Here is a 14,574-nt window from a genome sequence, read left to right as displayed (position 1 = left end):
CAGGTTTGTATCAAAATCTGACTCCGAGGGCAAATTGGCGCCCTCACAGCAGTTTTTCATACACTTTTCATCACTTTGCTCTATTGACAGCAAGAACAAAACACAGAAGCGCTGATGCTACGTGTTCAAAAGAACCTAAAACGCTAAATAGGATGAATTTATGCCGCATTTTCTAAAATAATACATTCTGTATCTAGCTGTACCTAGCTCAAAACGGTCACAAGAACTCTAAAAAAAGGCTTTTTCGGACATGACATATTTGTACACATGTACATTTACTGTAACACGTTTTATTCAAGAACATTTGAGCTGGTTTTAGTCCTTAGCTCTTTCATTTTCATCTTATTTAAAATATATTTAAATTGCTTGTTGATTAAATCCCATTTTGTTTTTTATCCTTTTTAATTTTATGCAACAGTCAAGTGGCATGTTAATTTGATATGAATAAAATGAAATATTGTATTTTTGCATGCGGATTTATGTGAAATCGTGAATCTAGGTCTATAATCACCTTGCAATTTTAAAATCATAGCTTTTTTGCTTTGAGTATAGGCTATTCAGTTCAAAAGAGCTGAGTTTCAGCTTTTATGAAGTTTGCTGTATAAAATTATAACATTTTGAAATATTTATAATTATTGGCCTATACATATCGGCTATCGGCCTTCAAGTCTAAGAATTATCGGTTATCGGTATCGGACAAAAAATCCATATCGGTGCATCCGATATGCCTTTGCAATAACCAGATTCCTGATAAATATGTTTGTCAATTTATTTTTGAAAGGTTGCTCAAGTGCTATAACAGCATGCAGCGAGTTTGCATGTGTGAGTGTTAATTTGGGCGTTTATGCGTGGATCGAGTTTATATCTCTGTGCATGTGTATGTGGTTATATGCATGCATCAAGTTTATATATGCGCAAGTTTCATACATGTTTTGAACATAGTATGGGTTTATATGAGAGTAATTTATAGGTGTATATGCATGTGTTGATAAAAAATAAAAAGTTTTATTTACATCCTACACGGCGCCTCATAGCCATCTGTGTTTGGTGTCGGGAAGGTGGATGGTAAGGCGACAGGTTGACAAACTTTTATGATGCCTCATCTTCTGTCATTGCTTCTGACTCTCAGTATGTTCTATCAGGCAGAACAGATTTGATGTGTTTCCGCTGCTAGTCAGCACCACTCTACCGCACATTTTGCAGAGCACCGAAACTTTAAGTTTATCGAAACTTAAAAAAGCAGAACAACTTCCACACCACTGCGTTCGTCTTTCCTCTCTCATCAACTAATTTGTCTGCATTCTTACTTGTGGAAGCTTGTTCCCCTATATCTGTATTCAGGGCACTCATTTTGTAGCATTTTGTAGCTTTCTGCGACGGAGCAGCTTAACCAACTTCTGAGCGCTGGCAGTGGCAGCTTGTCTGTGATGTACGTCATCAGTCTCATTCTGAGCATGGAAAGTCATTCAGTGACAAATGAAAAGTATAAGATCTTACATATATAATAAAACATATGTATGCAAATGTATATCGAAATACCGGAAATGTGTTTTAAAATCATATCACCGTTATTGAAAAAAATCTTTCGCGATATGTATTATTATCGAATTATTGTCCAGCCCAACATGTACAATATGGAGTATTTTAGCCAAGTATCGATCCGATACCCGATACTGCCTAGTAACCATCCCATCTTTGACCCATATATTAAAAAAATAATTAAGTATATTCCCTACATATAAATTTTCTATCATTATAAACAAATAATAAATTGGCCTACCAGCAATCTTTTTGAGTGTAGCGGTGGAGAAGATATTGTAGTAATGAATGCCGAAGACTTTGCCCAACTTCTTGCATAGATCATTAAGTTCACCCAGACACTTTTTCACCATCTCCTCTCTCTTAGACACCTTCTCACACACAGACGCTCTGTGCTTTCTGATGCTGGATGCGCTCTCGGTCTCATGAAATTCAACCTGCAATGGGTTAAAGAAATTAATTAAGATTTTGCAGTTTCTCAAGAGAGAATAATGTACAGTAGTGCTATAGTAACAGTCTCACCTGCATGCAACCATTCAGTACACTCATAGCTTTAGGGCCTGCAGAGATATAGGCCACAGCCTGGCCACTGTTAGTGATGTACAGATCCTCCATCAGAACATTATCCAGCACCAGCTTCTTAAAGAGCCTCTCAGCGTTGTGTTTGGAATAAGCTGCTCCAACTCCGAACATCCCAGTCTGGATGCGAGCGCTTTTGGAGCCTGCCGTACAGAGATATTCTTACTTTCCTGACAGACATTAAATTGCAAGCGCTGCATGTAGCTAAGGATATTCATATCATTATATCATTTATGACAGTGGGATCCCGTGAGACTTTTTTACCCAGAAATATTTCAACCAGCATGTTGAGAGTGAGCCTGTTCTGCTGGGCGGATTTGCCGTATCTGTTTCCAACCTTCTCACAGTTGTCCTGCACAAACCTCGCAATCTTCTTAACGTCATCGGTCACATTTCTGGATTTATATTTCTGAGGGCAAATATTAAGATGCATGAAATTTTCATTTGTATCTGAAGCTGGAATAAAATGGTACATTTCAAAATAACATGTTCAACAGTAAACAGTCAATTAATGTGTTCGTTTAAAAAAAAATAGCTGTGCACACTTACAGAGTTATCTCATGCATTAAAATACAAGTATTTGTATAACCAGAGGGATTAAATAATGTTCAGCTAAATGCATTGCATCTGCACAAACTGATGTTTTCAAGAATAGAGATGATTTGATAATTGTCTTACGTTTGGTCTGGCACAGTTGTCACAGATGACCTCAGGATGCTCTTTACAGAAGCTCGTGTTAAACGTGTGCTCCCCAAAGTAAGCCAGCAGCTGGATCCTTCTGCATTCAGCCACATTCTCACAGAAGTGCACCATGCTGTGCAGGTTATTGATGTGGGTGGCTTTGGATTGCTGGTTGCCATCTTTATCCACTGCAATTATATTAACTGTTATGTAGGCCAGGCTCACACAGACAGGTTAACTATGACTACATAATAATGTCTGGGATTTTAGTATCCCACATGCACGTTTTGCTCTTCATTCCACGGAGAAGCTTAAAGTTAGGGCTGGGTGATATGGCAAAAATGCAATCTTGTTAATTATTTTCCATTTTGAATGATAACGATACTGTATATATTTCGATACAAGTTGTTAATGCTTTCATATTTAAAAGACTACCCCAAGAATGACTGAAGCCACAAAAATAAAAGAAATAAAAGATATAATTGTAATTTATAAGTTATTAGAAGTCGTGTTTTAAAGAAGAGACTTTATAGTTTCTTATACATGTCTACAAAAAAGGTTTATAGCTGTTTGAGTTTATCAATAAAAAGTACTGCGCACATACATACATATATATACACACACACACATATATATATATATATATATATATATATATATATATATATATATACATATATATATATACATATATATATACACATATATATACATATATATATACATATATATATCCCATAGCCACAGGTCTGAAGAAGTTCTAATTTGAGACCGATATCACAGAATAAATGTGTATGCTGCATTACAAGCAAAGGCCACAATTTGACATTCAAGATGCAGTGGGTGATTGTCTTTAGAAACATTTTTTGTTGCGCTGGTTGAAAGTCTCTTCACAGTCCAGTAGTAATGATTACAGTTGATGATTTAAATGTGTTTATATGTATTTTTATATTCTGGATAAGGCATAAAACTAAAAAAATGTTCATCCAATTAAATATTGTCAGATCGACATCTCCCATAATTCCGATAAGCAGCTTAGACTGTCTGTCAGCAAATGTAGATTCAGACTTCTGCGCATCTGTTGACGCAGATCCACCATTCGCGCGTGCCCGTCCGCATAAGCGCTGCGCGGTCACAAGACAGACTGGGAGAAATCAAATGCTGAATTGAAACTTTTAAAAACCTGAATCAATATTGGAGTTACTTTAGCACGCTGGAGGAAGGACGACACCATGGCTGATTTTAGTCATGCTAAGCTAATGTTAGATTGTGTTCTCTTTTGAATGAATTATATGCACCGACATGTTGTTCAGCCACTGAAATCTCCCGGTGAAAAATTTATGTGATTATTTTCCTTTTACAGCATCGATAATGTAGATTTATATATAGTTTAACAACAAAACATCAGTAAATAGCGCTATTCCGCCTAACCTGCTTTTTTGAGCTGAAGCTGCTTTTATAATTACATTGAGTCATTTCTGAACAAGGACAGCCTCCCTATACTGTTTACCATGCTACTCTGAATATTCGCTCTGAAATAGCATGTAAGTGTGGCTAAGTAATAAATGTAATTCCTGCACGCCGCTGGCTAAACACTGACTAACTCGCGAATGACATGAACTAGTGGGTTGTCTGTCTGCTGTTGTGACGCAGTGAATCACAGTCCCTCCCCAACATCCAAAGATAATATATTAAGCGGTTAGCATTTTGGCAGATCACCTTCTGCACCTTTAATGACCAATTAATGAGTTCTAAAGAAACAGTTGGTCAACACTTGACTTAAGGCTTTGTTATTTACCACTTGCTTTGTAATTTTTAATATTTCGAACAAATACATTTTTTAGATTATTACCTAAAATTATTATTTAGTTTACATAAAAAAAGGCGACAAGTTTTTTTTTTTTTGACCACCTTGTCGCAAATTAATCAATTGTAACTACATAATGCTTCCTCAAACATAAAAAGCACATATTTAGAGCTCTCATAGGATTTACAATTTGTTGATATTAGATCTGGTTAAGTATAAGATTTAGAGCTGCACAACATAAAATTTCAGCTTTAATATAAGGTTAAGGTTAGTGACAAATCTGCATAATGCCAGCCTGTTTTTCAACTTAAATGGAAATAAACCTTAAAATAACTATAATAGTTTAATAATCAGAGTTGATGCAGTTTAAAATGTAATTTTCCTGAACAATTGACCCTTCGTTAAGCCACACCCAAAAACTGCCACACACCAATCGTGGCTTAGCAACTGTAGCTACGCACAGAAGGTTTGTCAAGCTTTTGAGTAAGGGGAAACAAGCCAAAATGTTGTGCATATGGATTGTTCAAATCTGATACCCGTTATCCTAAGTTTGTACAGGATGGTGGAATGTTTTCCCTTAACAAAAACCTAAAACCCAGGAGGAGAAATGCCAGCTTAGATCAAGTTCTGTGAAGGCGCTAAAGGAGTAGAGTTAAGTTAGTTTTGTTTTGATATTCCTGACACATTCAGTGATTGACGACAATAACTCACTCACCTCTTACCCTAAAAAGATCTAAACTGTGTTTCCTACAAAAATACAAAGCACGTTATGTTTCCCAGCTGTCCTTTTCTTTCGCTCAATTTTATGAGCACTGCTCCGTTTCAGCCCTCGCCATAGTAGTCATACTAATAGCAGTCATATTTCCATCTGTTTCAAGCTACGAATATTTGAAATTACATATCAACAGAACAAAACCGAGATGTGATCACAAACTGAGCACTTGCGATCAATATACTTTTTTTACCCGCAGCTGTTTTTCAGTCATATATATCCCTCATGTCCATGTCAGAGCTACAATTCACTGATGTTTTCATCAGTCTTTTAGATATTTAAGTTAGTCATTGGTGACTGCGTTATAGCGGGTTAGTGTCTGCTTTTATATTTGGTGTATCATTAATATTTGCTGGTAGGGAAAACCGATTTGTTCACTTCTGCTACTTATACTTTGATTTGCATTTCAATCTATTTATTTTTTCCACTTAACTGCAAATTAGAATAGAAACGCTATAAAAAAAGACACAAACATACTGACATAAGTACTGTACATTGTTTTGGGTCCCCTTTCTGGTTGTTCTTTCTGTGAATTAATTATGTAGAAGCACTGTCTATGCGTGTTTCCTCGGCGGTTAGTAACGATATAATTCATTGCACAGCAATTAATCTATCAGGATTTTTTTGCAAAAAAGAGAAATCATGGATTAATTTATTATTATTAGATAATTTTTAAATTTCACCTATCCTGCTGTGCATGAAATAAGTTGTTGAATGGTCAGCGTATGAGGCGGCTAGGCTATCCTAGCTTTAATTTTAATTAAATTATTTTCTAATCGGTTGCCTTATTATGTGGTGAATATACCCCTGTAATACATACTGCAGTCCTTTTTTGTCTGGCTTTCTCGGATATCTCACCTGTTCGCCAAAATGACTAATTATATCCCTCGCAATGTCTCACACCAGCGCATACATATTGTAATAGACATGCCAGGCACGAAAACTTGACAGGCATAGCATCATTAACTAAGTAGGGTGGGGCTTAGCGAAAGGTCAATTGTGATATTTAAATTTAGTATGTTACAAGTCTATGCCCTGCTCATGTTAATTTTAATTCCATAAGAGATCCTTTATGATTAAAAAGATCAATGTTACATTCAGTCCAGTAAAAAATAAATAAACAAAAATCAACAAGAACATACTAGCAATGAGTCTCTTGATGCGGATAACGTCACTGTAGGAATAGAAGAGGACACAATGGGAAATCTCTCCATCTCGCCCTGCTCTGCCTGACTCCTGGTAGTAACCCTCCACTGATTTGGGGAGACTCGCATGGATCACATAACGGACATCAGGCTTATCGATTCCCATGCCAAATGCTATGGTTGCGCACATAACCTAAAAATCAAACACAAATACATGATGTTATGTCTGGGAGCATAACACAACATGCCAGGTTAAAAAAAGACTGGAGTGTGTTTTATAGCATTTGGAAAAATGGAGAGCCTTACCTGACAGCCGTCCTGGTTGATCCACTTGTTCTGGACATATTCCCTGTCGCTGTCACTTAGGCCAGCATGATACGCCAGCGCTGCGATCCCTGCCCTCTGAAGACTGTCAGCCAGAGTGTCGCAGTCATTACGAGACAAGCAGTACACAATCCCAGAGTCACCTACACACACGGTCAACATGATTTATAGGGTTTCCATGCTGTGGTGAGAAAGTATCCTCAGCTAAATTGATATCATCTGGACAGCACTCACGTGGGTAATATTTCTTAATCCACTGAATGCATTCCTCATCAACCTTCTTGGGCTTCTTAGGCAAAACTGAGTATTTCAGATTGTTCCTGTTAAAGCTCATAGTAAATCTGTGAAAACACAAAAAAGTTTTTACCAGGATTCTTTGAAGAATAAAACGAAAAATATTTTCTAGATATGTGCTTGAGTAAAATGTTAATTGTTTTATTTTTATGACGGTCTGATAAAAAAGAAAAATACTAATTGTCAAAATATATTGACATTTCACTCAAAATATTATACACATATTGAAACAATGTGATGTCTAAAAATATATAAAAACGTGTGAACACACGGCATCTTTGTTTTTTTTAAATGTGTTTACATTTTAAAATTGCTTGCTTAAATTTTTATAATATTCTGGAATTTGGTTTGTATTTGGAAACTCTAAGTTGAAGATTTAAACAAATGAATGAATTCTTCAATTACTTATTTTATAAAAGTCATGAAACTTAACTTGTCACATTACACTGGATAACAGGGTTTTTGAACAAATCTCTTCTGTAAAAAATAATGCCAAACTGTCAAATAATGCCAAAAATATTGCCAGAGCTTTATTTTTACAAAAAATAAAAATGTTTCAGGATTATTCCATCAGATATTGCTTAAATCTATGAAAATTATATCACAAATAGTCATAATCTTTTTATTTGGAAGAAATGTCATCAGCAGTTTCAGAACAAAACAAAAACAGCAGTTTACACTTGTAAATAACTATAAATTGCAAATCCAGAAAAACAGAAGTTGCAAGATGTCACTTAATTTTTTTCTATATCTTTATATATCATAGTAGCCCAAACTACTTAATGGCTCTACACATGGTTTCCTTTCTGCCAGGACAATCAAATCAACTTACAAGTTACAATTTTAATTCAGTCTAAATGATACTTTATATTTCAGAAAAAGGATAGGGTTCAAATCATTCATGTATCAATATTACAAATAGGGTTGGTTTTTTTCGATACCGGTGCTAAATCGATACTTTTAAAATGATACCGGTGCCAAAACGGTGCCTGAATCGATACTTTTTAGCCACAAAATGATGGTGAATGACTCTACAAAAGTATTTATTTTCTAAAAGTATGTATTTATTTTATTTTAAAATATTTTTAAAAATCATTTTAATAAAACAATATAATTACAGTTTAATATAAACATCAATTCATATTGCATTACATACATTTCCTTTGATCATTCGTTGGTTAGCATGAATTTAAGATTTGCATTGTGAAATTACATTAGCTTACTATTAACCTGTGGGTGCGGGCAGGGGCCACACACTTTTAGGAGCACATTTTAACATATACATCAAAAAATACTTAAAACATTATTCAAAGTCATTTGTTTTCATGCATTACTCTGCAGTCTTCATGAACAAGATAATTAAATAACTTAAACTCAAAATAATCTTCCTTGTTCATTTATTGGACAAGTAACGTTATACTGATCTAGGAAAACACATTTCTAACATTCAAGTACATCAAGGCACATTGTTGCACCTGTGAACTTTAACAGGCCTACAGTTGAAGTCAATTTATTTTGCCCTCCCATTCATTTAAAATAATGTTTCTGAAAAATCTTTACAGTGTTTCCTAAAAAAAAAAAATTATTCTGGACTCATAATAAGTTATATTTCTTATTGTTTATTTCGTGCATTGATAATGACCAAAACACATTGAATGACAGTAAAAAGTAGCAATTTTACCCAATAAATGTGTTAATAATATCAACTGATTTATATATAGTCAATCAAATGAACTTAAACGATTTAAAAAACTGCAACAAACATTTATTTAGGCCCGAACTACAAAACCAAACGTAAAACAATTTTAGTATCAGTTTTGCTTAAGTTGCACGCTAGTGTTGTAGGAGAGGGGAGTAGTCGCTTTAAGACTTGCTATTTGTAAGTTGAGTTGTAGTCCATAGCGAAGTGGGTAGTGTAGTTCGACACACATGCTGGATGATGTGAGCTCGCTGTGTGCTGTGTGTGAAGCTGAAGCAGACGAAAAAAGTTTTACTCGGCTTTGTTTTATGTTCACTCAAGTTATTCCACCCGAAAGCTGTTTGCACTGTGAACCTGACAGCACGAAAATAAGTAAATGAAGGGCATGCATTGACTACTTTTGTCCGTCTCATCCTTTGCACGAGCTGTTACTCTTCCGCTGGGCATTACTGAAGCGGACTATATTATATAAATATTATTATAACTATGCCTAAAACATCCTGAAAATCAAGAACCAATTGACATATCACAGGCAATTGTGTTCTGAAATAAAGACTTGCAGCTAAAAGAAACAGCATAGAAGGAGTTTTCCGCGAACCTTAGTGCAGATAAAAAGTTTTTTTTTTTAAGTGAATTTGTATATAGAGAGAAATACATAACTAGATAGAATAGACATAGAGATAGAAATAGAGATAGATTGATCTCTGCAAACGCCTGCGTGCTGCTTCTGCTCTCCACTGCTTTCGCTTGCGGTGTGAAACAGGCGTTACACGCAACTATTGTAAAGACAGTTTCTGTGTAAGAATCCTTGCTTGTAAAATACGCTTTAGAATGCTTAGCTTAAGCAAATTGGATGAACGTGATCACGCGTGTAGATCTGAAGAGTGTCACTCTCGCTCACCGAAAACCAGGCTAAATGCGCTGTACTATGTTACTTCTGTCTGTTCCCTAGCGACAATAACAAACGCCTGATATATTGCCTGTTCGTATTCCTCAAAGTTGTTCAGAATTAAATGTTTAGTTATGGTGTGACACAACACCTATGTGTGCCTTTTTTGATGCACCACTTTGATGCTGCTTACGTTTTAGCCGCAGCACCGAAATTCATACGCTGATTTAATACCGGTACATACCGGTTACCAAGGTACGGGTGCTATAATGGCACCAGGTTTCGGTACCCAACCCTAATTACAAACAATGTAAAAATGAGAATATCATGTTCTACAATAAATAAATACTTTAAAAAAAAATGGTCAGGAACTAAAATGAAGAGACTTACACCTGAGGACGTGTCATTGCCAATTGGTTAAGAATGTCTTTCTGAACTCTAGGAGTGGCTGTGGCCGTCAGTGCCATTATAGGAACATTGGGAAACATCCGCCTGAGCTCATGCAAGCGCTTGTAGTCTGGTCTGAAATCATGACCCCACTGACGAAGAAAAAAGTATGCATATTACAAACCTTTTACAAGTTGTGCTTTTGTGCCCATGACTCTTCAGATTTTTTTTTACAAGCAAAATGGCTGAAACTAATTGCTAAGTCATTTTTAAAAATATATATTATTATTACTATAAATTATTTAGCACTATTTTACATTAAATCATTTAAACGTTGTACAAAACTAAAAAGTCTAAATAAAAATGGTAATTCACTCTCTGTCTGGAGGTTAAACGAAAAAAAAAACAGCATCTATGTTGTTAGTGCTGTAAACAAGCTGTTGTGCTGGTAATTATCATGCATTTTAACAGAGATTATCTAAAAACAAATGCAATATTAAAATGTCTGAAGACAATGGTCCCAGCTTACAGATACTTAAAAAAAAAAAAAAATTAAACACCCTGAATTTAATATTCATCCAGTAGTTCTAGCATCAGAAACAGTGAGCTTCTGCCAGTGAGTTTTTCCCAATACAACTATTGTAGTATTTACTAATCAAACCACATGAATTAAACAGTTTTCATTACACAATACAATGTATCATTTATAAGGTATACCTGACTGACGCAATGGGCCTCATCAATGACCAAGCGAGCCAGCAGACCTCTTTCATACAGATTCTGAAGTGCACTGATCATCCGCCCACTTGCACAAACCTAAAAACAAAGATTTTGCTCATCAACACTGAGAAGGACATTCAGTTTGTGTGATACTTGAAAGACTGGGCTGGCTTTAGACTTGCACCTTCTCAGGAGTAGCATAAAGCAGTTTGATGGCAGGATCTTTCCTGGACAGCTGCATGTAGATTCGGGCAGCCTCACTATCTTTTTTGTCCCCGGACAAACTAGTTGCACAGATCTGTAACAAAAAACTGCAAAAGTAAGCAAACTGTTGCAATTGAGAAGATAAAATGACTGGGCATAAAAAAGGAGGACTTACATCTAACGTGGTGAGTTTTTGTACTTGGTCAACTATTAAAGAGCGTAGAGGAGAAATGACTACAGTCACCCCAGCAGAGACACAAGCAGGAAGCTGATAACAGAGACTTTTACCACCACCTGGAAAATGAAATTTTTAATTTTACATTGTAGAATTTAATCATCAGAAAACACTTTAGATATACTGCTGTCAAATAAAAACATTGAAAATAAAGGAACAGAAATTGAGATGGTTGCACACAATGTTCTATACATCTTCCGCCCTCTGACTAAAATATTTAGTGCTTATATAAAAAATACTAATTATATATATATATATAGGGCTGGGCGATTTGGCAAAAAAAAAATCTAGTTTTTTTTAAAAGTTTGACCGATTCACAATTTCAATTTTTTTTAATTTTTTATTGTGTAACTAGTCAACTTAAAACATTACAACAACATGACTGAAGTAACAGTTTTTTTTTAAGTAACTTGAAAAACCATCTGGTTAAGGAACATTGTATTTTTAATGGCCATGCCATACATAAATTGGTCAAAAAGGTGTAAATAAATGTAAAACAAATTCACAAGTTAAATATCATTGCAGAAGATTTAAAAAATATATATTTGTGTAAATATTGCAGTTGCAGGAATACAGAGGTATTTTGTGCAAGTTTTGCTGAGTCTAGGAAAGATTGGCTGTCAGCTCGGCTTTGACTTTGTTTTCTGATTGAATGGTTGTAATGCTGCTGCCTTAGATACAGTGGAAGTAAAGGACTGAACATGGAAACTGTAAAGCCTAATTTAACCCAATGCGTGAAGTTATGGAAGTGTAGCAAGAGCAAATACAAGCACCAGATGTGTCTAATATAAAATCATATATTTATTCTATTTTTCTTTTTTTTCCCTTTTTAAATAGCGATAATTTGATGCACTTTGCACCACTCTCTGTATTATGCTGCCTGACTGCATGTCTGGGTTTCAACTAGGGGGGCGTCATGGGGGCGGGTATTTTTATTTTCATTGCTACAGCAGCTCACCTCTGCTCGTGTTCAAACCAAGCTAAGATCAGCACTGTTCGAACTATAAGATCGGTTCGGTTTTTCACATGGCAGGTGTTTATGTCCTTCATACATGTTAAGAGATCGAGTTGAGAGATCAAGTTGAGATTAAAAAGCAGCTTAAATAGGGTTAAATAGGCTGTCTAATCTCTGTGTTCAATCCGTCTCTACCATGATTAAAATCCAGACAGGCATTCTAGCAGGTCGCACACCAGAAGCGCCGCAACACGGCGTGCACATGACAGTTTAAAGTATCACACACCAGACGCACACATTCGCATGATATTCAACATGAAACGTCTGAAACGGCTGAAATATGAACTGCGCGGCGTGTCACCGAGCAACGCTTCTGGCGCGCGACCTGCTTCATACAGAGAGTGAACCAAAGTGCATTGGTGCAATTATGATGTATCTAATATTTTTATTTTAAAAAAATCTATTAACACACACACACATATATATATATATATATATATATATATATATATATATATATATATATATATATATATATATATATATTTTTTTTTTTTTTTTTTTTTTTTTTTTTTAATAGAACAGTGTGTGTTTATATTTTATAATTATTGCTTTATTAACATGAAAAAGTATACTGTAAAATATGTAGACCTGCAAGAAATAAACTGCATGTGTAGTCAACACACAACAAACTGGGATTTCAAATCTACCTTATTAATGCTGCTATAATACTAACCTGTAGGCATCAATACAAATGTGTCTTCTCCTAACAGCGAGGCATTAATAGCTTCCAGCTGGTTAAAGCGGAACTGATGAAGTCCAAACTTCTTATGGAAGATCTTCATCATCTCTGGGCTATGAGGAAAGTTAAAGCCTCTGAAGCGGTCATGAGCTGGGTTCCTGTACAAAGGTTCTGCAGATCAAAGCAAACACATGTTTTAGAACAATGAACATCAAGTCCTTTTTGAGGTCTTTAAGTTACAAAATGACGAAAGATAATATATTACACAGTTACCTGGGTTGGGAGTTTTAATAGACTTTGGTGCTGGTGGTGTGAATGTCTTCCTCTCAAAAGATTTTGATGATCCTCCCTCCTGTACTGATGGTGTTTTTACACCAGAGTTATTTCTTGATTCCAAGACACTTGGAGGTTCTTCATAATAATCTGGAATATCATTCTCATCAAAATCATCAATATCGAAGTCATCGAGTAAAAAATCATCAACTGGCTCTGCTCCTGTTCGTAAAGAGCTGGATCCTGCAATGTTGATCTCAACACTGCTGTCAGCATTTCTGCTGCCTGAATCCACTCTCTTGGGGGAATAAAACAGGTCAGTCTGATTGCTTGACTCATTGAAGGACAACCTTGAGTAGCATTTATCTGTCTTTGACTCAGGTTTGCTTAAAGTTTGGATTGACCCGTTAAAGGTATCCCTACCAGCTGATATTTTAGTGGAGCTGTTAGGATTCCAGGTACCACCAGGTGTTTCGACTCCATTTATGATGCAGTCAGAATCCTCAAAAACACTCTCATCACCCACAGACATGACAGAGGCAATGGATTTGCGAAAAGAAAAGCCAGTTTTGACACCTTCTCTTTTTCCTGAAGTTACCGGGGTCAGGGATGTCAGATTGGAGGGTGTAACTCCAAACGTAGGTCTGTTTAGGAAACCAGGAGTTGATACTGAGTCAGAATGAGATGTTCTAGATGACCCACCTTTAGCAAGAATCCTTTTCCTGTGGTAAAGACAAAGACATGTGGTAATGTTATATAAAGCTAACCTGCTTTGTGGGGATTTAGCATTATTTTTAAAAAGTAGAAAATTTTACTATTTCATTCAGATATATGACAGCAAGCTAAACATGTAATACTTTTGAATAATTAGTTCATCTTTATGTCATCTAAAACCTGTAAGGCCTACATTCATATTCAGTTCACACATAAATGAAAATTCAGTCATCCTTTACTTGTTCCAAACCAGTCTTGGTGAACACAAAAGAAGATCATTTGAAGAAAGTTGGAGACCAGTAAACACAGACATTCATAGTAGGAGTAGAAGTCAATAGTAACTGTTTTTTGAACTATCACTATATCCCTCTGTCGTCTAAGGTTGTTTTGGGGCCCGGAGAAGTTCTGACATGCCCTGACATTTGTGCTTTTTTTTTTTTTTTTAAGTTGCTTATAGACATTTAAGTGGCTGAAGTCTAATAACACTGTACACAGCACAAACTGAGCTACAATACACATTTTATACAAGTACATTTCTCATGATATAAAATGACTGTGTCTCTCCAAAACACTTAAAAAAAACAATTAAAATGCATGATTCATTTGTATTGCTTT

General features: G+C 35.5%; 1 protein-coding gene across 5 annotated transcripts in view; it reads right to left on the bottom strand.

Moving 5' to 3' along the window:
• The window catches only part of blm (BLM RecQ like helicase), a 28,092-nt gene that overhangs the window by 10,026 nt on the left and 3,492 nt on the right, over window positions 1-14,574 (bottom strand). For all 5 annotated transcript variants that reach the window (XM_017352050.4, XM_073930338.1, XM_017352049.4 and 2 more), the window contains 13 exons: window positions 13,246-13,967; window positions 12,967-13,143; window positions 11,216-11,334; window positions 11,021-11,134; window positions 10,834-10,932; window positions 10,120-10,268; window positions 7,082-7,188; window positions 6,830-6,990; window positions 6,521-6,716; window positions 2,797-2,987; window positions 2,383-2,527; window positions 2,062-2,261; window positions 1,781-1,976 (listed from right to left, as the gene is read on the bottom strand). In XM_017352050.4, coding sequence (XP_017207539.1) covers window positions 1,781-1,976; window positions 2,062-2,261; window positions 2,383-2,527; window positions 2,797-2,987; window positions 6,521-6,716; window positions 6,830-6,990; window positions 7,082-7,188; window positions 10,120-10,268; window positions 10,834-10,932; window positions 11,021-11,134; window positions 11,216-11,334; window positions 12,967-13,143; window positions 13,246-13,967 — 2,576 coding nt within the window. The remainder of the gene's footprint in view (window positions 1-1,780; window positions 1,977-2,061; window positions 2,262-2,382; window positions 2,528-2,796; window positions 2,988-6,520; window positions 6,717-6,829; window positions 6,991-7,081; window positions 7,189-10,119; window positions 10,269-10,833; window positions 10,933-11,020; window positions 11,135-11,215; window positions 11,335-12,966; window positions 13,144-13,245; window positions 13,968-14,574) is intronic.

Source organism: Danio rerio, chromosome 18 (assembly GCF_049306965.1).
Source record: "Danio rerio strain Tuebingen ecotype United States chromosome 18, GRCz12tu, whole genome shotgun sequence".
NCBI classification, from domain to species: domain Eukaryota; kingdom Metazoa; phylum Chordata; class Actinopteri; order Cypriniformes; family Danionidae; genus Danio; species Danio rerio.
The sequence above is the reverse complement of the archived record's forward strand: the minus strand, read 5'-3'. Positions and strand labels throughout refer to the sequence as shown.